The sequence below is a fragment of the Suncus etruscus genome, chromosome 9, assembly GCF_024139225.1.
Source record: "Suncus etruscus isolate mSunEtr1 chromosome 9, mSunEtr1.pri.cur, whole genome shotgun sequence".
NCBI lineage: Eukaryota > Metazoa > Chordata > Mammalia > Eulipotyphla > Soricidae > Suncus > Suncus etruscus.
In genome coordinates this window covers 82,937,814-82,960,591 of record NC_064856.1, presented here as the reverse complement: position 1 = coordinate 82,960,591, position 22,778 = coordinate 82,937,814, and the positions used below count along the sequence as shown (strand labels likewise).

Genomic DNA, 22,778 nt, shown 5'->3' with positions numbered 1-22,778 from the left:
AGTTTATGTAATTAGCAGTTTCACTTTATCAAAGCCTAAACTTCTATCTTGTATTTAAGGAGTACCTTTCAAGGTACAAACCACGCTCCTATTAACATTTAATTATAGACTTTCTTACTGTTTAATATTTTCTTATATACACATTGCAGTGCCACATCATTTAATTCCTATGCTGTTCTATCAACTATTGTGCACAATTATAAATCAACTCGCCTAAGAGAGGTCAACACTTACAGCAATACACCACATTCAATTTTAAACACACGCAGTTATAAAAAAAATGTTTTTATTTCAAAGTTTCACATTTAAAAGAACTTCCAAGCTTACAAATATGATAGGATCTTTAGAATACATAATTTTTTAAATATATAAATCTTATCTAGCTAGTATTATCAGTCTCCAAAATATTCACTAAAGATGTGTGGGTGACACTTATAGAATTGCCTCAGCCTTTTTTTCTTCTCTTTGTCAGACAGTTTTGAATCTTCATCAATAGTTTTTAGTAAAGTTAACAGTTCATCTTTGGTTGCCTTCTGTATATGGTCAGAATAGTCACCTTGATCAATTCTCTGGCAATAAATATATCCTTGAAGTTTCAAAGTAAAAAGTTAAAAATCAGTATTTTTATACTCATTATTTTTCTCCCCCACATTGTAAAATACATTGACAATACTAAACTATGCTAACTCTAAACTTAGTCAAGTTGTGGTTGACATGGATAATGTAAGTCTGAGTAAATGATGAAGAACACTGTACTTAAATTTAAGCTATATGCTTAACAACTACAGCAACTCTTTTCAAATACACACTAGGAATTTTCCTTTAGAAGATCATGATGATAACGTCTCAGATTACCTGTGTCTTTATTTGGATCTCTTCCTTTCTGAATCGCCATCAATTTAACACTGACTATTTTATGTAGACTTCCTGGAATCTTAAGGGGAAAAAAAAAGATTGTGAGAAATTATTCAAACATATTTAAACCTAAATATTTATTACATAAGCACAAGTCCTGTCAAGAGTTTTACCTTAAAAACATCTTTTTGATGATCCACTAAGAAGAGTACCAGCAGATCAGTTTTGCCTTTAGATAAATTTTTATTTTCCACAATAGCTTTTGAGAATATCCTTTTCACAACCATTCGGTTGTCACTCTATAAAAAAAAAATAACAATAACAGATAGCAGAATATATTATGCTTATAAAAATTATAGATGCATCCACCCCACCTGGGGGCCTTCAAAACAATTATAGATGCAATGTTAAGTCGTAGCTATTTCTAATTTCAGCACTGTTGATGCTAAAGATAAAATTATCTGATATGGGTCCTATAAATATCAAGGGTACTAATACAGGACCAGGGAGAAATAGCTCAAAAAGCATGAGCACATACTTTCATGCAGAGAACCCCCAGATTCTTTCCTTGACATCTTGGTGGCTCCATTGAGAAATACCATGATCAATTCGCTAAGCAAGCTCTGGGCATTGCCATGTGTGAGCCAAAAACCAGATACATAACAAACAAAAGTCTTACTTCTTTCTGTAATTTAAATTCAGATGGATCTGCTGCGACAGCCATGAAATACAGTAGTCTTCTAAATTCTTCTCTATTTTGGGAATCCAAAAGCTTTAAAAAGAGCTGAGTAGCTTCTAATGCTATTTCAGTCTTTCCATTCACTTCAACCAAAAGGGGGGAAAATTGCTTTTAATTTTAAGTAAGTATAACTTTAAACAGAACAAAATTCAAATTAAAGCTTAAATAGTAAATTTATTCAAAACTATTCCCAAAAGCAAAATACTAAGACTTACATGAATGACCATACTATAAAGGCAGCCTATTTTATCAAAGCAGCAAATAATATCTAAATTCCTTGTTATATACTAATCCTATTAAGTCTTGGCTTTGTAAATTCCCAGCTTATGTTTTTTATTAATACATTTCAAGGGCACATCATGTAAGAGAACTCAACTTGAGAAATAAAAGGAAGAATTCTCTAAAACCCCAATTTATTTTCAACAAATCAAATGGAACTGTCTGGAAGATAGTCAAAGAAGAATGTCTTTTGTTTTAAAGACTGGTTGGTGGAATGAGTAGGGTGGCAATGATAAATGCAGTCTAAAGAGTATAACATATGGGGCGGGAGAGGTGGCGCTAGAGGTAAGGTGTCTGCCTTGCAAGCGCTAGTGTAGGACGGACTGCGGTTCGATCCCCCAGCATCCCATATAGTCCCCCCAAGCCAGGAGCGATTTCTGAGCGCATAGCCAGGAGTAACCCCTGAGCGTCAAATAGGTGTGGCCCAAAAACCAAAAAAAAAAAAAAGAGTATAACATATATTTTTTAAAGCAGTTTATTGACTGATGATTGATTAGTTTTTGGGCCACACCCAGTGATGCTCAGGGGTTTACTCCTGGCTCTGTGCTCAGAAATTGTTCCTGGCAAGATCAGGGGACCATATAGATGCCAGGAATTGAACCAGGTCTGTCCCTGTTCAGCTGCATGCAAGGCAAATGCCTTACCACTGTGCTATCTCTCTGGCACCTATAACTGATTAAAATTCCAGTGAATAAGATCATCATTCTCCTGTAGTAGTCAGAAGTTCCTGTATTGCTTTATGTAGAACCTCTTACCAAATAAGTTCTAGAAATTTTGGAATAAACATACTTCACATAGATTAATCCAGATCATCTCCCAGTTTGAATTGGTACCACTGTGGTGTATATTAAGAACAATGAACTTTTCCCTACTTCCTCCAAAGGATAAATTCTAGAATCCAGAAAGACCTTATTTACCTAAGAGTTCTGCGATTCCATTATGAACATCAGATAAGTGATTTAACAGAGGTTCCCTGCTGTTGTAATATTTGCCAATGGCATCAAACAGAAGCTCTTTCACTAGGTCTATTCTATCTGGTTGCTCGGGAAAGTTTCTGCTTATATCCACAACCACCTGGTCTGGAAGGTATTCCAAGCAGTCAATTGCTGCAGAGAGCCACTCATCTTCCCTATGGAGGAAAAAAGTTGTTTTAAAAAGTAAAGAAGAACAAATTACACACAGTATCTAAGTTACTAGCTAGCTATTTCAAGTTTGTAACCAAGAGAACACTTCTACACACTTGAAAAAAATAAGTACAACTTTTGGAGGGGAGAGGGTGTTTTTAGGCTACACCCAGCAACACTAAGGGATTACTTCTGACTGCACTCAGCCCTCACTCCTGTCAGTACTGGGGGGACCATATCGGATTGGCCACATACAAAGCAAGCATGCTACCTGCTGTGCTATCATTCTGGCTCTCAGATAAGTACAGTTTTAAATATACACCAAGGTCATGTACCACAGGTAAACAGTTTGAACTATCATATTTCTCTCTCTCTCTCTCTCTCTCTCTCTCTCTCTCTCTCTCTCTCTCTCTCTCTCTCTCTCTTTTGTTTTTGTTTTTTTGTTTTTTGTTTTTTTTTGGTGTTTTGGTCACACCCGGCAGCACTCAGGGGCTACTCCTGGCTCTATGCTCAGAAATCGCCCCTGGCAGGCTCTGGGGACCATATGGGATGCTGGGATTCAAACCATCATCCTTATGCATTTAAGGCAAAAGCCCTACCACTGTGCTATCTCTCCAAACACATATTTTTTCTCTTTTTTAAAAAAGTTATTAACGGGCCCGGAGAGATAGCACAGTGGCGTTTGCCTTGCAAGCAGCCGATCCAGGACCAAAAGGTGGTCGGTTCGAATCCCGGTGTCCCATATGGTCCCCCATGCCTGCCAGGAGCTATTTCTGAGTAGACAGCCAGGAGTAACCCCTGACCATCGTCAGGTGTGGCCCAAAAACCCCCTAAAAATGTTATTAACAACACAGATCTATAATATACCAAAATTCAAATTTTACTGAAAAACACAAATACACACAACTCTATGAGACTGATGAGATAGTAAGGTTGAGGTTCTTGCCTTGTATGCTGCCAATTCGGCTTCAATCCCTGCACCTGCATATGATCCCTGATTTCTGCCAGGAGTGAACCCTGAGTACAGCTGGCTGTGGCTCGAAAACAAAAATATCAAATAAAATACTCTTAAAATTTACAAGCCCCCAAACTCTAAATTTAGTTGCTCAGAGTTCTGAGGCAAGATACAAGATTGCAGAACTAACTTCCAAACCAAAATTTCTTCTCCCTCCCTCTAACAATTAGCAAATGTTTACATCATCCTTGCAGAAGACCTTGGTAATCTCTGTTATTCTGATTTAAATTAAAATTTCTAATTTGAATTTCTATAAATGCAGTGCTGAAGAGGGCAATCACCATATAATGTAGCTTACTTCAAGAGTTCTAAGTATGACCTATTAGGCCAGAGGTAAAGTTTCAAAACAATTAAATATTAACTACCACTTTCTGTGAAATGCCAGCTGGACAATTTTAGAAGTAACACTACACTTCAAGAAATAAAATAGCAATATTTATTTTGATGATATATCTAGATTCATTTTTTAAAAACCATCTCTAGGAAGGGGTTGGAGTGGTAGCACAGTGGTAGGGTGTTTGCCTTGCACACGGCTGACCCAGGATGGATGCGGGTTTGATCCCCAGCATCCCATATGGTCCCCAGAGCCAGGCTCGATTTCTGAGTACAGAGCCTGGAGTAATCCCTGAGCGCTGCTGGATGTGGCCCAAAAAAAACAAAAGAAAACACAAGAAAAACCATCTTGGGGCCTGAACAATAGCAAAGCAGTAGGGCATTTGCCTTGCACCCAGGACAGATGGTGGTTCGAATTTCGGCATCCCAGATAGCCTCCCAAACCTGCCAGGAGCGATTTCTGAGTGCAGAGCCAGAAGTAACTGCTGAGCACCACTGAGTGTGACCCCCAAACAAAACAAAACAAAAGCCCATCTTAGGGGCCAGAGTGGTAGCATAGTGGGTAGGGTGTTTGCCTTGCATACAGTTGACTTGGGTTCAATCCCTAACATCCTATATGGTCCCCCAAGCCTGCCAGGAGTAATTTCTGAGTGCAGAGCCAGGAGTAACCCTTGAGCACTGCTGGGTATCCTCCCCCCCAAGAAAAAAATCATATCTCTTCTATGGATTCTGAACAACTTTTGTTTTGGGGGGCAGGGTTTGAGTCACATCTACAGGTGGTAACTGAGAGGCTGTATAAGTCAGTCTCATGCGAGGTAAAAGACATGATTCCTGTTCTATCTTTGGCCCAGGACAACTAAAACTACCATGACCAAATGAAATGACCTCAGTTCATTTCCTGTGATCAGGAATAATCCTTGAGCATCACTGATTATTTACTAAGTACCCTACCACTGTGCTACCACTCTGGCCCCTTCCTAGAGATGGTTTTAAAAAAAAATCTGGATATATCAGCAAAATAAATATTGCTTTTAATTTCTTTTTTATTTTTTTATTTTTTGGGTTTTTGGGTCACACTCGGCAGCACTCAGGGGCTACTCCTGGCTCTATGCTCAGAAATTGCTCCTGGCAGGCTTGGGGGACCATATGGGATGCCAGGATTCGAACCAATTACCTCTGCATGAAAGGCAAACGCCTTACCTCCATGCTATCTCTCCGGTCCCGCTATTTAATTTCTTGAAATATAATGTTATTTCTGAAATTGTCCAGCTGGCATTTCACTGAAAGTGGTAGTTAATATTTATTTTCTTCACCTTTATATCATCGTTTGTTCTCATAAAGCTTTGTTTTGTTTTGGGTTTTTTTTTTTTGTTATTTTGTTTCTGGGTCACACCCGATGGCGCTCAAGTGTTCCTGGCTCTGCGCTCAGAAATTGCTCCTAGCAAGCTCAGGGGACCATACAGGATTCTGGGAATCGAACTTGGCTCCGTCCCGGTCAGCAGTGTGCAAGGCAAACACCCTACTGCTGTGCTATCTCTCCGGCCCACCTCATAAACAGTTCTGAAACTATATGCACAAGTACCTGACATGGAGGTAAATTGTGTAAAATAAGTGTGAAAAAAGTACATGGAAAAAAATTTTTTTCTAACTTTATTAAGGTAATTTTATTCTCCCCTTCCCAAATACTAACTGAACTGAAATACTAACAGATCCTAGAAGAATTAAAAAGACCATAAAGTCGCTACCTAGAATCTTCATATAAACATATCAAATACTACAGATTTCTACATACTGAGAGTCACTGTAAGCCTTGAGAATCCCTCGATCCAAATAACTACTGTTGACCAAATCAGGCTGCCTCCTAGGCAGAGGAACTTTGGGTATAGCCGCTTGCTGTTTGAGTAAGGAGTCAAGAAGTGGAAGATCTATAAGTTGAAGTAAACGCCCAATTGTTTCTTCTTGCCATACTTCATTAATAACTAATAGGAAAAAAATGACAAGGTAAAAAGTATCAGTTAATAGAGAGTATATAGCTCACCACCACAATATTTGTCAAGGCAATGACTTTTATGGCCAACAACAAAAAAAGTCAACCTCGCAGAATAAACTTTTATAGCCAGGTCAAACAATTCAAGATTTATTTTTTAAGGTCTAGGAGAATAGACTTTGAACGCAAGAATTCTTCTCATGCTTTATACTATAAAAAGAGAATGTTAGAGATAAGAAATCGAGTCATATAACATGTTAATAAGGACTCTGAAGAAAGAATGACTCATTGAAGCTGAAAAGTGGCTTAAACTATTGGCTGCAGATTATTCCACTCAAGGTTTCCACAATTGGGAAGAGGGAGTGAAGGTGGAAATCAGTCACATTCCATTGCCACAGACAAGAGAAAACATGAAAAAGTCTAGGTTAATGTTTTAATGTAAATTTCCATTTTTATAACCTAAATGCAATATTAGGAAAAGAAATATGCGACAACATAATTCAAATAAAAATCTGCATGCCAGACATTTCAGATCTGAATCTCTGCCAGCTGATTGGACAAAAGTCAGTGTTCAAGAATTGCAACACTGATCTATTTGTTAAAGATAATAGACCTCTGTTAAAATTTAATATAAACAGCTTCGATACAGTGTGCTCTTTCTTTGTGTTTGAATATTTAAATCCTAATAAAGGTTAAGACTGAAAAATGTTAAATAACTGCCTTGAAGTCAGGTTTCCCATCATCATATCATCTTTCACTTACCTTGTGGAGACAAGGTTGCAGAGATGTTTATGCGAGGAGAATTGGCTGGCTTTAAACTCAGATTTTCCCACAGATCCTCTAAACTCGACGATTTAATATCAGGTGACTCACATAATGTATCTGCATACCTAACGTGAATTTATTTCATATGTCAATGTTTATTAACAAGCTTACATAAAGACTTCAGTATTTTAGAACATTGAGTGTTTCTGGAAAGTTTGTAAAACTACAACAAATGCATATTTGGGGGCAGCTACACTGGTACCACTCAGGGATTACTCCTGGCTCTGTGGTCAGAAATCTTTTCTGGCAGGCTCAGGGATCATATGGGATGCTGAGGATTAAACTTGGGTCGTCCCTAGGTTGGCCACATGCAAGGCTATACTACTGCTCTGGCCCCAACAAATGCAAATTTTAGACACAGAAATATAAGCAGGAGCGATATCACTGTGGAAAGGGCATTTGCCTTGACATGGTTGACCCAAGTTTGATCTCTAGCATCGCATATGGTCCCTGAGCCTTCCAGGTATAATTTCTGAACTCAGAGCCAGGAGTAACCCCTGAGCATCACCAGGCATGACCCCAAATATAAAACAAATATAAAAATATAAAACAAATAAATGAAACCGAAACATTCCACCAGGCATGACCCCAAATATAAAACAAATATAAAAATATAAAACAAATAAATGAAAACAAAACATTCCATCTTTTTCTTAAGCATGAAAGTGTATACCTAAATAAGTTTCTCTTTGAAACTTTTCTTAACTTATAGTTAAGAAAATCAAGGGGCCCGAGAAATAATATAGTGGTTATCTGTATACAGCTAACTACAGCATGACATATGGCCCCTGAGCATCAGTAGGAGCAATCTCTAAGCACAGAAGCATAAGTATTCCCTCAGCACCTCTAATGTGGCCCCAATTAGAACAACAACAACAACAATAGCAACAAAGAATTCAATGGCAAAAAATTTTAGTCTTGGGGCCAGAGCGATAGCACTGTGGGTAGTCTTTGCCTTGCATGCTGCCAACCGAGTTCGAGCCTGCCAGGCGTGATTTCTGAGCACAGAGCCAGGAAGTAACCCCTGAGTATTTGTCATGTGTGGCCCAAAAACAAATAAACAAAATTAGTCTCCAATTTTTCAGAGGATGGGGGAGGGCCAAATCCAGGGGTACTCAGGATTTACTTCTGGCTCTGCACTCAGAAATTACCCCGAAAGTTCAAGGACACAAATGGGATTCTGAGGATTGAATCTGGATCAACCACATGCAAGCAAAAACCTTTTCTGCTGTACTATAGTTCTTGCGCAGCAGTCTCCAACTTTAAAAATGATCACATTTCCATTATGCTATTCTAATCAATTATCTCTATTATAGAGGCTTTACTTGGGGGATGGTGCTGATCACTTTCCATATGTAGATTTATAATTCTTTTTTCGTTTGTTTTATTTGGGGGCCATATCCAGTGGTGTTCAGGGGACCATGTACTGCTGGGGACTGAATCCGATATTCTTGCCTTCAAAAGTATGCCCTCCAGCCTGGTAAGAATCTTCCTGCCCTGACAGGTATGCCCCCCCAAAATCAAACAAACAAAATACAAGATTAAAAAAATTGGGGGGACACAGTGATAGCACAGCAGTAGAGCAGCTGCCTTGCACAGCCGACCCGAATTCTATCCCTGTCATCCTATCTCATCCCCTGAGCCTGCCAGGAGTGATTTCTGAGCACAAAGCCAGGAGGAATCCCTGAGCGCTCCCGGGTGTGGCCAAAAATCCAGAAGCAAAAATGAAAAGTTTTTTTGGTTTGGGGCCATACCCAACAAAGCTCAGGCATTACTCCTGACCAGCACTCAGAAATTATTCCTGGTAATTAATAGGGGATGATATGGGAGACTAGAGATGAAACCAGGTCAGCTGCAAGCAAGGCAAGAGCCCAACCCTCTCTCTATATTATCTCTCTGGCCCCATAAGCCCAAAATTCTAAACATATCTGGCTCCTATGTTTTCAGAGAAAGTATGTAGATCTGCCAGTAGAACACATTCACTGTACACTACCATGTCTTCACCTTTCTCATACAGCAATAATGTTCTTATATTGTATAAAATATAAAACTATTTGAGGGCCTGGAGAGAGAGCACAGTGGTAGGACATTTGCTTTGCAAGAAAGAGGCTGACCCAGGATGAACCTGGGTTCAATTCACAGCATCCCACATGGTCCACTGAGCCTCCCAGGAGCAATTTCTGAACAGAGCCAGGAGTAACCCTTGAGCACTGCCGGGTGTGGCCCAAAAACAAAACAAACAAGAATATTTGAAAAAGTGGCCAGAGAGCCCAAAGGGCTGAGTACATACTTTGCATGCTGTAGCCCCCAATTCCATCTCTGGCCCCACATGATCCCCAGAGCACTGCAGGGGGTGGTCTCCCCTGCTAAACAAAAACCCTAAAAATGAATACACAAAAACTGATTTAAGGTCCTATCTCAACTTTCAGAACTTTATTTACACAGGCACCTCTGCACTGCCGAAGGAAATAAAGTGGGGAGGGAATTCTGTTATGACAAAGAATTAAGTTCACAGACTATTCACCTGAAGCACTTTCAGTCACTGGATGCCACAGTTCTGTTCCTATCCCCCTTTTCTGGGCTTTCTCTCTGCTTTGAACTGCTTCTCTGCAAACCACAACACTTTCAGAGAAAAGCCCACTGAGCTCTCTGTCCCAGGCTGTCTCTCTAGGCATCAGGGCAGTCTTCTCAAAAACACAAACTTGGACCAGAGAGATAGAATGGCGGCAGGGCATTTGCCTTGCATGCAGAAGGACGGTGGTTCAAATCCCGGCATCCCATATGGTCCCCCGAGCCTGCCAGGAGTGATTTCTGAGCATAGAGCCAGAAGTAATCCCTGAGCACTGCTGGCTGTGACTCAAAAGTAAACAAAAACACAAACCTGTTGTGTTTATTTTTTTGGGGGGGCCACACCTGGTGATGCTCAGAAATTTACTCCTGGCAGGCTCGGGGGATCATCAGGGACACCAGGGATTGAACCAGGTCTGTCCTGGGTCAGCCACGTGCAAGACAAATGCCCTAAACTGTACTATCACTACGACCCCCTTGTTGGGTTTAAAAACCCTCTGGGGATTGCCCAACACCTGACTGAGCAAGTGCAGACAGACTCCTGGGTTTATTCATACGCAGCCATCTGCATTCTGGCTCTCAGACACCTTTCAGACATCACAGTTGTCATCTGGATCCTAGTGACTTATGAACATGCCTTCCTTCACCTTGGTTCTCATACTGCTTGTGCCTAAACTCTAACCTGGTCCCAAATTAGAACTTGGAAGCAGAAAAGTAAAAACGCATCAATACAGCTGGTGCTTTCTGCTAAATGTAAAATGTGAGCAAACAAGAACTCTAGGAGATAACCAAGTCATCAAATTTACCCAGTCCCAAGTGAGCCTAATTAACGGGTTCAAAGTAACATAAAACCAGTCAGTATCTCATTAACAGTAGACAAAATCTTGCTGATGTGATCGTGAAGTTCTAACAAAATATACTAACCCAGAAGGTGAGTATGACTTGTTTTCTTTGTCTAATTGACTTTCTTGATGAGGTATCGTCGTGAATCTATACAGGCTGCTACTACTATCTTCAAAGGTGGGTTTTTTATCTTTTCTGAAGACTCTGGTTGGAACTGCTTCAAATACTTTATAGTCCATCAGTGCTTGACACACTCGCACCACTTTGGCTCGAGGAATATCTATATCCCCAAAATATTTGTTCTGAACTAGGTGAGAAAAAATGACGTCCACAGCTTCCGAACCAACAAAACAGTCATTGTGTCTTTTTAAATGGTGTCTTCGTTTTTTCACTTCTACTTGTGTCTGAAGAGTGTTTATGATGCTGCTCCACACATACGTAGCCCCAAATGGCTTCTGAGCAACACAGAAACCTAAAACAGGAAAAATTATGATAGAGTAATCTTGATTATGAATAATAAGGATCCTCTCTAAGCAACCTGTAAGCAAGAGTGTTAACTTTCGGGGCCAGGAAGGTGGCGCTAGAGGTAAGGTGTCTGCCTTGCAAGCGCTAGCCAAGGAAGGACCATGGTTCACTCCCCCAGCGTCCCATATGGTCCCCCCAAGCCAGGGGCGATTTCTGAGCGCATAGCCAGGAGCAACCCCTGAGCATCAAGTGGGTGTGGCCCAAAACCCCCCCCCCAAAAAAAATGTTAACTTTCTTTCTTTATTCTTTTTGTTTTGTTTTTGGGCAACACCCAGCAGTATTAGGGATGACTCCTGACTGTGTGTTCAGAAATTACCCCCTGGAAGTCTAGGGGGACATGTGGGATGCCGAGGATCAAACCAAGGTCTGCCATGTATAAGACAAAGGCCCTAGTGACTGTGCTATCACTCTGGCCGCCAAGAATGTCAACTTTCAGGATATACCCCAGGAACACAAAAACTCAATACAAAACCCCTATCTCACTTCTATATTCATTGTAGCACTGTTTACAATAACCAGACTCTGGAAACAACAAAGATGCCCTTCAACAGATGAATGGCTAAAGAAACTGTGGTACATATACACAATGGAATATTATGCAACCATCAGGAGATAAAATCATAAAATTTTCCTATACATGGATGTACATGGAAACTGTTATGCTGAATGAAATAAGCCAGAGGGAAAGAGACACAGAATAATCTCACTGATCTATGGGTTTTAAGAAAAATAATAGGCATTATTGTTATAATCCCCAGAGATGAAGGCCAGAAGGACTGGCTCACGATATGAAGCTTACCACAGAGTGGTGAGTGCAGTTAGAAAGATAACTACACTAACAACTACCATGACAATGTTAATGAGTAGGAGAAATAGAATGCTTGTCTCGAATACAGGCAGGGGTGGGGGAGAAGAGAGATAGGGGGCCTTGGTGGTGGGAATGTTGCACTGGTGAAGGGTGGTGTTCTTTGTATGACTGAAACCAAACTACAATCATGTTTGTAATCACAGTATTTAAAAAAAAATAAAAATAAGAGTGTCAACTTTCAAAGTTGTTAGTAAGGAACAGTTATAAGGGTATCTTGTTACTAAAACAGTAAATTATTAATAGCAATTTTTTTGGTTTTTTTTTGGGGGGGGGGTCACACCTGGCAGTGCTCAGGGGTTACTCCTGGCTCTATGCTCAGAAATTGCTCCTGGCAGGCTCGGGGGACCATATGGGATGCCGGGATTCGAACCACCGGCCTTCTGCATGCAAGGCAAACACACTACCTCCATGCTATTTCTCCAGCCCCATTAATAGCAATTTTTAAAAGTATAGTGCCTATTATACTTTAAACACTGTCTTACACTAGCCTACAACAGTGATCACCGTTAAATCTCTATTTCATTTTAGGAGGTGGGGGGAGACACATCTGGCAGTGTGTGTGTTGATGGGCTTATTCCTAGCACTACACTTAAGGATCAATTCTGGCATATGTGGACCATATGAAGGACCATATGTGGTGCCAGGACTTGAATCTGGGTTGACTGTGAGTAAGGTACTTGTACTAAAACTCAAACCCAAAGTTCCTTTTCTTCTGGATTTACATCTTGTGGGATGATAGAGACAGTACATGTGTTAGAGCAGCATATAAAGAAAAATAAAAGAGACTTAAAATGCTACTTTAGTAAGGAAGTCAGCAAAAAACTCTCTGACAAGGTGCTATCCGAGGAGAAACCTGAGACAGCCAGGGTGAACTCCTCCAAGACATCCAAGGAAAAGCAGAGAACAGAAAGAGCAAGAGCTCAGAGGATAGAATTCACTCTGCTAGGTCAGGAAGGAAAGCAGGATGGACTGTGGGAGAGACCAGGTGAGAGAGCGATAGTGAGATCAGAGAAAAGTTGAGATGGGCTTCGGGGTGAGGGAGCAGATCAAGGAGGATCTTGTATAGTTATCAATTATTTGCCAAGAACTCATGAAGAACCTTACATGTAAATCACCCACCTGGCAGAGGCACCCTCGGACATGGCTTTGCTGCTACAGAAGTGAGGAATAACATCTAGGTACAATGGAAGAGAGAGGTTGGCCTGGGGTCCAACAGGTGATCTATAGGACTTCTATTATTTTTTCAGACAAGTATTTACATTGAGTTATAGATGGATATGCACAAGTTAGTAGAATCAATTAATATTTTTAAACCTTTCTGGATAGTTTTTATTTTGTTGCTGATTTGTTTTGGGGCCACACCGGGCTATGTTCAGGATCACTCCTCAGAAGGCTCAGGACCAGAATGCCAGGGAATTGAACTTGGCTCACTTGTGGGCAAAGTAGACAAAACAACAGAAAAAAAAGGGGGGTAGGGGATGGGATGCAAACTGCTTCTTTTGTTTTCTCGAAGGGTTGGGTTTTTGGGCCACATCTGGCCATGCTCAGGGATTACTCCTGGCAATGCTCAGGAACCATATGGGATGTCGGATCACGAGCCAGGGTCAGCCACGTGCAAGGCAAGCACCCTATCACCGTGCTATCTATCACGCCAGTTCCCTGATTGATTTTTTTTTTAAAGAAGGTGGAAGGCCAAATATGTTTGGGGATCTCTGTAGCAAAAAATAAAGAGAACTGTAATTAAATAAGGTATTTGAAATTACCATCCAGTCAAACTATAGAGCAGGGGAGAGAGCTCCAAGGGCAAGAACCAATGTTTTCTATGCTGTAGACCTGGGTTTATCTCTAGAACTGCATGGTCTCCCAGCAACAATGCAACATCCCAGGGCAGTACCAGAGCACCAATGGGCAAGACCAACCTCCCACCCCATCCCATCCCCACAAAACAATAGGAAAAAGAAAATATAAGGTGAAAACAAGGATAAGTTCCTGAAAGACATTAATTAGAACTCCACTAAGGAAGTTAGTACAAAGATCAAGGCCCTTGACTAAGCATTCTAGCACAGTCTACAGTTCTCCCCAGCACCTCCACGAGTGGGGCCCCTGAGCACAAGAGTCAGGTGTGGCCCCAAAACAAACAGAAAAAAAATCCCACTTAATGAGGCCGAGTCATAACTTGAGATTTTTGAAATTCACCTTTGTGCTACAATAAACATCTGAGCATAAAAAAACAGGCACCCTGTATTCACTTCTAGTGCAATTTTGTGGCTACTAGAAACTTGTGTGTGTTTTAGGTATTGCATATAGGATATGTGGCCTCCCATTGATTGCTAGGTTCCCTATCAGTAGGTCAAGGGACTCCGGGTGATCATGCAAAGCTAGGGGCCAAACAGATGAGTCTCAAACACACACACACACACACACACACACACACACACACACACACACACACACACACACACACACGATGCCAGGATTCAAACCACTGTCCTGCATATAAAGCAAACACCTTACCTCCTTGCTATCTCTCCGGCCCCCAATAAAAGCTTTTTGTTTCTAGAGTTTAACTATATTAAAAGTCATCACCAGATAATTTTTTTAACCCTTTCACTGAAGACTGGGATTAAGTGGAAGAATTATCAACAAAGTAATGATATTACAAACAATTTAAAGATTTGTGAAACCCTCGTCAATATTTAAAATTTAGGGGTCACTATTCCTAAACTCAGGTAATTTAGAGATCAGAGTAGGCAGGGTATTTGCTTTGCATGTGGCCTACCCAGGTTTAATCCCTGGCACCCCATATGATCCTCCTGAGAGCACTCCGAGGTGTAACCCCTGAGTGCAGAACCAGGAATAAACCCTAAGCAAAATATCCCCCTCCCCTGCCTGAAAAATCTGGTAGTTTATCAGAAATTCTGTAACGTATACAATCCATGGTACACAAGTAAAAAAGCAAAGGAAAATAACAAAATCAATTTATAGAGACTAGACTGCCCTTATGTATCAGTGAAATAGACCTTTGGCTTAGTAGTAATATTGAAGATAAAAAGCATAAGTTGAAATAGTTAATCTATAAGTCGGTTAGCATACAAATTCTAAAAGATAAGGCTGACTCACTTATTAAGAAGGTGAAAGGTTAGAGCTGGAGCAATAGCACAATGGTAGGGTGTTTGCCTTGCACACAGCCGACCCGAGACGGACCTGGGTTCGATCCCCAGTATCCCTTATGGTCCTCTGAACCTGCCAGAAGCAACCCCTAAGCGCTGTTGGGTGTGCCCCCCCCCCCAAAAAAAAGGTGAAAGGAAGGAGACAGACAACCTCAAGATGTGGAAAAGGCTAAGCTTCCCAGGGGGATTAAGAAAGACAGAATAAATTTCCCCATATTAACTTGCTTCTTTAAGATGGGAAATCAGGAAGTTTTGTGCATTGTATAATGAAGTATAAAAGATTAAAAAACAGGTTAGAGCAGGATAGTGGGCACCTGTGGGCCACACAATGTTTCCAGCATTCTCTGGGAGTGATACAATTCAGCTGTTTCAGGTCCCTTCTATTCTCACTGACCATTAATTCCCAAGCGCTGCATCTTGGGATCTTTTCCTTCAAGCACCACCACCCACAGGCCCAAAGGAACGCATGTTCATGCAGATACTTTACTACATAACATACTCTGAATCTGACAAGTTAATGTGCCAAAACCCACACCAGGATAGCCTGTTTTTTTTTCCTAAATGCTGTCTTTACCTGCTAAACATAGATCCCCCACATACTGGTTTCCAACATATTTATCTTTTATGAAACTGGTTTGTAGACAGAGCCCAGTAGGAGCAAATTAATGTGATTTCTAGCCAAGATTCAAGAGACTCAAAATCTACAATGAATGCTTTGTAAGTCTGATCATCAGAATTTAAGCTTTAGCTTGTTCTTAAACCTCACTTTCATGTGAGCTAAATAAATCTTTCGCAGTCATCACTATTTGCACCTTGATGCATCCTTGCTTACATCTCCTCATGTGTGTACCCAAAACATTATGATAAAAGAATCAAAATGGAAGCCAGAGTGATAGCACAGCAGGGAGGGCAGTTTGCCTTGCACATGGCTGACCAGGGTTTGATCCTATGCATTTCATATGGTCCCCGGGAGCTTTCCAAGAGTAATTACTGAGTGCAGAAGAGCCAGGAGTAGCCTTTGAGCACTACCAGGTGTGGCCCCAAAACAAAACAAAAAATCAGCCTTACATGCAGCTGACCTGGATTACTAGCTAGAACCCCAGATGATTGATCGCCCACTCTCTGTAAGGAGTGATCTCTGACACAGAGCCCAAAGGAAGCCCCGAGCATGATTTTAAGTCTAACATGCCAATTATAAAATGTTAGAGACAGAGGTTCTACTTCTTTTAAATAAGGGTGTTGGATAGCAAATAAAGCATGGTAAAAGGGGCAGGAGTGATAGCACAGTGGGCAGGACGTTTGCCTTGCATGAGGCCGATTCAGGTTTCATGCCTGGCATCCCAAATGGTCCGTGAGCCTGCTAGGAGTGATTTCTGAGCACAGAGCCAGGAGTAACCCGTGAGCACTGCTGGGACTGGACCCTCTCCCAAACAAAAACAAAACAAAATAAAAAAAAAAAAAGAAAAGAAATAAAATAAAGCATTTGACACTATTCAAGTTGAAAAGCTTTCTAAAAAGTAACCTGGTTCTGAAATAGTTTTAAACAAGTTCTCGAATATATCATACACTCTTAAATACTCTGTAAATCTAGGCAAGCTTTACTTTCAAGACAATCCTATCATTATTTCCATAAAAACAAGTTATTTTCTTTCTCTGGGAAGGGAGGGTATGCCACACTTCAGGAGCTTCTCCTGGCTATGTGCTTGGGTAGTGCCAAGAATCAAACCCAGGTCTTCATACATTCAAGTTAAGTTCTTTGCTAAGTTCTTTGATGCATTACTCACTGAACCATACTAACATAAGCTATTTCTCAAAAAGCAAAGACTTGCTCTTTGCATGTATTTGAAGTTTACTCCCTTCCCCCCCCCCCGCCTGTGTGTGTGTGTGTGTGTGTGTGTGTGTGTGTGTGTGTGTGTGTGAAAAGATTTTTTTGGGGGGGTTGTTTTTTTTTGTTTTTGGGCCACACTCGGCGGTGCTCACGGGTTACTCCTGGCTGTCTGCTCAGAAATAGCTCCTGGCAGGCACGGGGGACCATATGGGATGCTGGGATTTGAACCAACATCCTTAGGTTCTGGATCGGCTGCTTGCAAGGCAAACGCTGCTGTGCTATCTCTCCGGTCCCAGAAAAGTATTTTTTTTCCTTTTGGATTTTGGGCCACACCCGGTGATGCTCAGAGGTTACTCCTGGCTGTCTACTCAGAAATAGCTCCTGGCAGGCACGGGGAACCATATGGGACACTGGGATTCGAACCAACCACCTTTGGTCCTGGATAGGCTGCTTGCAAGGCAATGCCGCTGCGCTATCTCCGGGCCCAGAAAAGTAATTTTTAATTGAATGAAATGTGCTTAGAAAGATGAGAGAAAAGGAGGAAATGTATTCAAGAGAGAGCACAGGTTTCTATAGAGTGGAAATAAGCAAGCATTGGAACATAAGAGAAAAGCAAAGAACATGGGCTTGAAGAGGAAGCCCCAAATTAACAATAAAATCTAAATCCCTATATATCAAAATCATGATCCCAATATAAGAAGACACATAATTACTAAAATACTTCTTAAAGAATTTTATTTTCGGGGCCGGCAAGGTGGCACTAGAGGTAAGGTGTCTGTCTGTCTTGCAAGCGCTAGCCAAGGAAGGACTGCGGTTCGATTCCCCCGCGTCCCATATGGTCCCCCCAAGCCAGGGGCAATTTCTGAGCACCCGATAAAACAAAACAAAAAAAAAAAAAGAATTTTATTTTCATGCTAGTACTTTCAAAATAAAAAACACATTTAATTCCACAAGCTTAAAGAAACAGTAAATGTGTGCATTGTTTCATTCAAATTTCCTTAGTTTGCAGAGGTTCAGATTCTTTTATGGCTTTATAAGTCAATTGTCCCCAACTAATAATTATTCAATACCTGTCAGTTGTAGATTATTGACACTAATAGAACATTTAAGGAAAGGCAACTCATAATTAAGGAAGAGCAACTTAGAAGTGGTTCTTAGTGGATGATTTTACTCCATGGTAGACAATGTAGGTAACATTTCCTGTGGTCACAGGAAAGCTGAAGAGGGAAAAGTGATCCTGATATCTCTAATGAATAGGAGAAGGCCAAGAATGTTGCTAAACATCCCACAATCTATAGGCAACATCAACAAACCAAATGCCAGTAGTATAAAGTTCGGAAATTTTGTGTTTACTGGATAATGTTTACATAGTGATAACTATGCCAGTGCAGCAGGCACAGAGCTAGGTTCTATGAATACAAAGAATGAGATTTAGAGTCCTAGAGACATGGTTTCCATTCCTACTTTCAGCCTTTACCAGTAGCCAGCAATGAATGAACAGATGGATAACTAACAAGAGAAAACCATCACAACCTAAAAGAGACAGATCTAGTCAATGTACTAAATAGACAGTATCCTGAAGAGAGGTGGGAGGACACCCGTCAGTGCTCAGGGGTACTCCTGGCTATCTGCTCAGAAATAGCTCCTTGCAGGCACGGGGGACCATATGGGACGCCGGGATTCGAACCAACCACCTTAGGTCCTGGATCGGCTGCTTGCAAGGAAACACTGCTGTGCTATCTCTCCAGCCCCTGCTTCATAGTTTTGACAAATGAATGATACTATAGTAATGTAAGATAAGGAAACTGAGTGAAAGATACAGGGAATCTATGTACTAATGATGATTTTTTAAAATATAAATCTAAATTGAGGGGCTGGAGCAATAACAGCGGTCAGGTGTTTGCTTTACACATGACCAACTGGGTTCAATCCCCGGCATCCCATATGGTCCCCATAGCCTGCCAGGAATGACTTCTGAAAGCCGATTTCTCTCATTGTTAATGGTTAGCACTCTGGACTTTGAAAGCAAATTTCTGAATGCAGGAGTAATGCCTGAGCATCATCAGACATGGCCCCAAAACAAACAAACCAAAAAATAAAAATCTAAATCGACTGTAAACATTTTAAAAGCAAAGAAAGGATGTCACTCTTCCTAACACTGAACTAAGAGGCTTGTACTAAGCTCAAACAGTTTTTCCTTCATCTGTTCACACTTGCTAGATCATGTCAAGTCTGAACAGTATCCAGTCAAATAAAGGCCATACATAGGAAGATAAGACATTACAAATATGGAGGATTTAACTCTTCATCAGAAATTAACAAATATGAGACTGAAGCTACACTACAGTGGGAAGGGTACTTGCCTTGCACACAATTAACCTGTATTCAATTTCTGGCACTTCACATAGTCCCCTAATTTCTCCAAGAGTGATCCCTAAACACATACCAGGAGTAATCCCGAACACAGAACCAGGAGTAAGCCCTGAGCATCAGCAGGTATGGCCCAAAAACCAAAAGGGAAAAATAAAAGTAAATCCTACATTATTTAGGAATAATTTTATGTAAGAATTTTTTATGGGAGGCTATAATACACTACAAAATAAATGTCAAGACGAAGGAAAACAACTTTAATAAGTAATCAAAACTTTATAAAAATAGAAAAATTGTTGAAAAATGTGTTCCAGGTGTTAAAATTAGGCATCTATGGCCATGTGGGAAAACTTGCTAAAACCAATACAAACATTGCAAAACTTTTACGGCAAATTGGTTTCAGTGGTTCAATTTATTTTCATCTTTGTGGCTGGCTGTAGAGTTGCCAAGCTGAAAAAAGACTATTTCTAAATAAGGCAGGTTAAAGCCTGTAAAATATGTCTCGACTAATAAGAATAACTTAAAGTATGTGAAGAGATTCCCTCAACAAAGATAGGCATTGGCCCCTGCTTTAACTCATAGAGACTAATGAGGCAGCAGCATATGGAAAGAACGTTGAGCTCCCTGGAAAAGTGATACCAGGTGAATTGAAGGAATTAAGTTACAGTATAAAGGTAATATGGTAACACGCCACATTTCTGAAGTATCTGAAGTATCCTCAAAGTACTGACGGAGGCTTAGCATGCAAGCCTCATTCAACAAAAATTAGGTACCTAGTTGGAAGCTATGGAAGTTACTACTAGGTAAGGAAACAAGTGCAGAGCTAGCTGCTTGCTAGAGCACCGGGTTGAAGGCCTGGCACAAGCGCCAGAGGCTCCCATTACCGAGTTAACTGAGGCTGTGAGCAACTAGGGAAGGAGGATAACAAATGCTAATAGGAAAGGTTCCAAGTGCAGCAAGTAAAACAAATGAGAAAGGCAGTGAGCACCTGGAATATAGAGGAAAGTGGGTTCTCCAGAGCTCAAATCTGCTAACCAGTATCTCAAATCTCCCTTCAGAAGTCAGGTACTTCAAGTTGAATCCCTTGTGCCGTTGAAAACTTGATCCCAAATGCAGAAAGCCCAGGATTGGTTATTCAGCAATAGACGACATAATGCCATGTTTTCCATCGTGTTAAATGGTTTTTGAAGGTGGTGTGGGGATGTAGCCGTTAGTCCAAGAGGTAAGCATTTGCCTTACATGCAGCCCACCAGGGATTTGATCCCAGCATCCCATTTGGTTCCCCCCAAGTGTTGTTAGCACAAATGATCCCTGAGTTCAGAGCCAGGAGTAAAACCCTTAGTAAAACCACCAGGTGTGGTCCACAAACCAAAATAAATAAATGTGGGGTGTTCACTGACTAAGTGGGCCTCAAGATCTCTCAAGGCTATTTCCCATATTTATTTGATTTTAAATCCCAAAGGGTCAAACAAGGGGAGAAAGCCTGAAAGGAGCAGCCAGGTGCTTATCTATGGATGATCATTTTATAATAATATTTAGGAAAGTACAAGTGAAAAAGAGCTTCTCTATCTCAATCTGAAAATTAAAACGGGACCAATCAGGGTCAGGGAGATAGATAGCTCAGAGAGATAGCTCAAAGCCCTGGAAGGACCGTCACCATAGATCTGGGTGGGATTAGTCCTTGAAACATAGACCTGATATGGTCCCTCACACACAAAAAAGGATCATGTATAAATATAAGTAAATCCAACACAAGACTGGAAGCATCGAGATGGCACCAGCTGGGGTTGAGTGTTTTTCTTTGACCACTGTCGCCTTCCGTTTCAGTAGTGGCAACTGCAAAGGGCAGGCGGGAGGCTTGTGACAGCTAAGGAACCAACCAATTCCTCTAACTACCACTGGGCAGTCCCGAAAGGGAGGAGAGCTTGAAACTCAACTGAAAAACAAAAAAAGGGGGGGGGGGAAACCCCCAACTGTTACCCCCAAGAACTTGAACTCTGCTTGATTGACTAAGTAGTAGATAAACTAGAATCAAAATTTAGGAATGGACCGTCCAACTGAATAAAATCTGGACACTGAAGAAAAATTGCCTCCTAAGTAAGATGACAGAATTCACCAACGTCTCTCAATGTCAAGAAATCATTTGAAAAAAATTTTTTTTTATTTTGGAATAATACAATAATATTTTGGAATAATAATATTCCAAAAAGTTCCATTCGCTGCAACAACCTGTAGCTTGTCCTGACAGTGCCACCAAAGAAACAACTTTTCCTGCCCAAATTTCTGCTGAGAAAACAAACAGAAAACCCCCATGTCACTTTCAGGGGGTGCATTTTGGAGCACCGACGTGGGCTTGTGCCCCTCAACTCGCTGCCAGCACTGGCGTTACCCCCAAGCTGCATGAATCCCAGAGCCAGACAGCCATGCAGGTGCTGATGTGGAACCTCGCAGGAGCCCCATTAAGTGAGTTCATGGGGGGAAACGGAGCAAAAGTAAAAGCCAGACTCTGGGGGCGGCGGGCTCGGCTGGCCGCAGCCCAGCAGCCAGAGCGGAGCCCGAGCCGCCCACACGGCGCGGGGTCTCCGGCCACGGATCCCAGCCCCGCAATCTCACCCACAGGTGAGGTCCTCGGCGCTTACCCGGAGGCCTCCTCTGCGCGGGGCTCTGCAGGGCTGAGACGTTGAGCGCCGCCGCCTTCTCCCGCACTGTGGCCATGGCCCGCGCCCAGCGAGGATCCAGGCTCCGCAAAGCGGCGCGCGCGACAGGGCGGCCGGTTAATTGCGCGGGGCGTGGCTATCGCTGGCCCCGCCCTGCTAGCCACGCCCACGGCCTCCTCGCCCCACGCTGCGGGTCACGTGCGCCCCCCGACTGCGAGTCACCTGCGGTCCCGGGACGGTGCCTTGTCCAGGTGCTGGGGCCTGCGCCCGCGACCCCGCGCTGCTCAAGCACGGCCCACGCGCCGGAGGACAAGGTCTGGCAGGCTCAGGCTGACCTCGCCTAGGACGTGTAGTAGTAGTTACAGCTTCACCCAGTTTTTGTTTTTGCTTCCTTCTTTTTCCTTTCTTCTTTCCTTCTTCCTTACTTCCTTCTTCCTTCTTTCCTTCCTTCTTCCTTCCTTCCTTCTTCCTTCCTTCCTTCCTTCCTTCTTCCTTTCTTCCTTCCTTCCTTTTTTTCCTTCCTTCTTCCTTCCTTCTTCCTTTCTTCCTTCCTTTCTTTTTTTCCTTCCTTCTTCCTTTCTTTCTTTCTTTCTTTCTTTTTTCTTTCTTTCCTTTCCTTTTTCTCTTTTCTTTCCTCCCTTTCTATCTTTCCTTCCTTCTCTCCTTTCTTTTCTTACAGCTTCACTCAGTTAATCTTTTTCTTTCTCTCTTTCTTTCTCTTTCTTCTTCTTTTCTTTCTTCCTTTCTCTTTCTTTTTTTCCTTCCTTCCTTCCTTCCCTCCCTCCCTCCCTC

The 22,778-nt window shown here is 41.7% G+C and overlaps 1 protein-coding gene across 1 annotated transcript; it reads right to left on the bottom strand.

The window, feature by feature from the left end:
• Nucleotides 1-269: 269 nt before the first annotated feature.
• Nucleotides 270-22,063, bottom strand: DEPDC7 (DEP domain containing 7). Its single transcript, XM_049780086.1, has 9 exons — nucleotides 21,969-22,063; nucleotides 10,650-11,040; nucleotides 7,095-7,222; nucleotides 6,138-6,324; nucleotides 2,791-3,002; nucleotides 1,535-1,677; nucleotides 1,029-1,154; nucleotides 856-934; nucleotides 270-586 (listed from the first exon to the last, which is right to left on the bottom strand). Exons 1-9 carry the CDS (start codon nucleotides 22,042-22,044, stop codon nucleotides 393-395), a joined length of 1,536 nt encoding a protein of 511 aa, XP_049636043.1. The 5' UTR covers nucleotides 22,045-22,063; the 3' UTR covers nucleotides 270-392.
• Between the last annotated feature and the right edge of the window lie 715 nt (nucleotides 22,064-22,778).

Bases quoted from the DNA above. Each gene is read 5' to 3' on its own strand.
- DEPDC7 (XM_049780086.1), bottom strand. From the start codon at position 22,044: ATGGCCACAGTGCGGGAGAAGGCGGCGGCGCTCAACGTCTCAGCCCTG. The intron at 11,041-21,968 runs GTAAGCGCCGAG...TTCCTGTTTTAG, and splicing joins CGCGCAGAGGAGGCCTCCGG to GTTTCTGTGTTGCTCAGAAG. The intron at 7,223-10,649 runs GTTAGTATATTT...AATTCACGTTAG, and splicing joins AAGTCATACTCACCTTCTGG to GTATGCAGATACATTATGTG.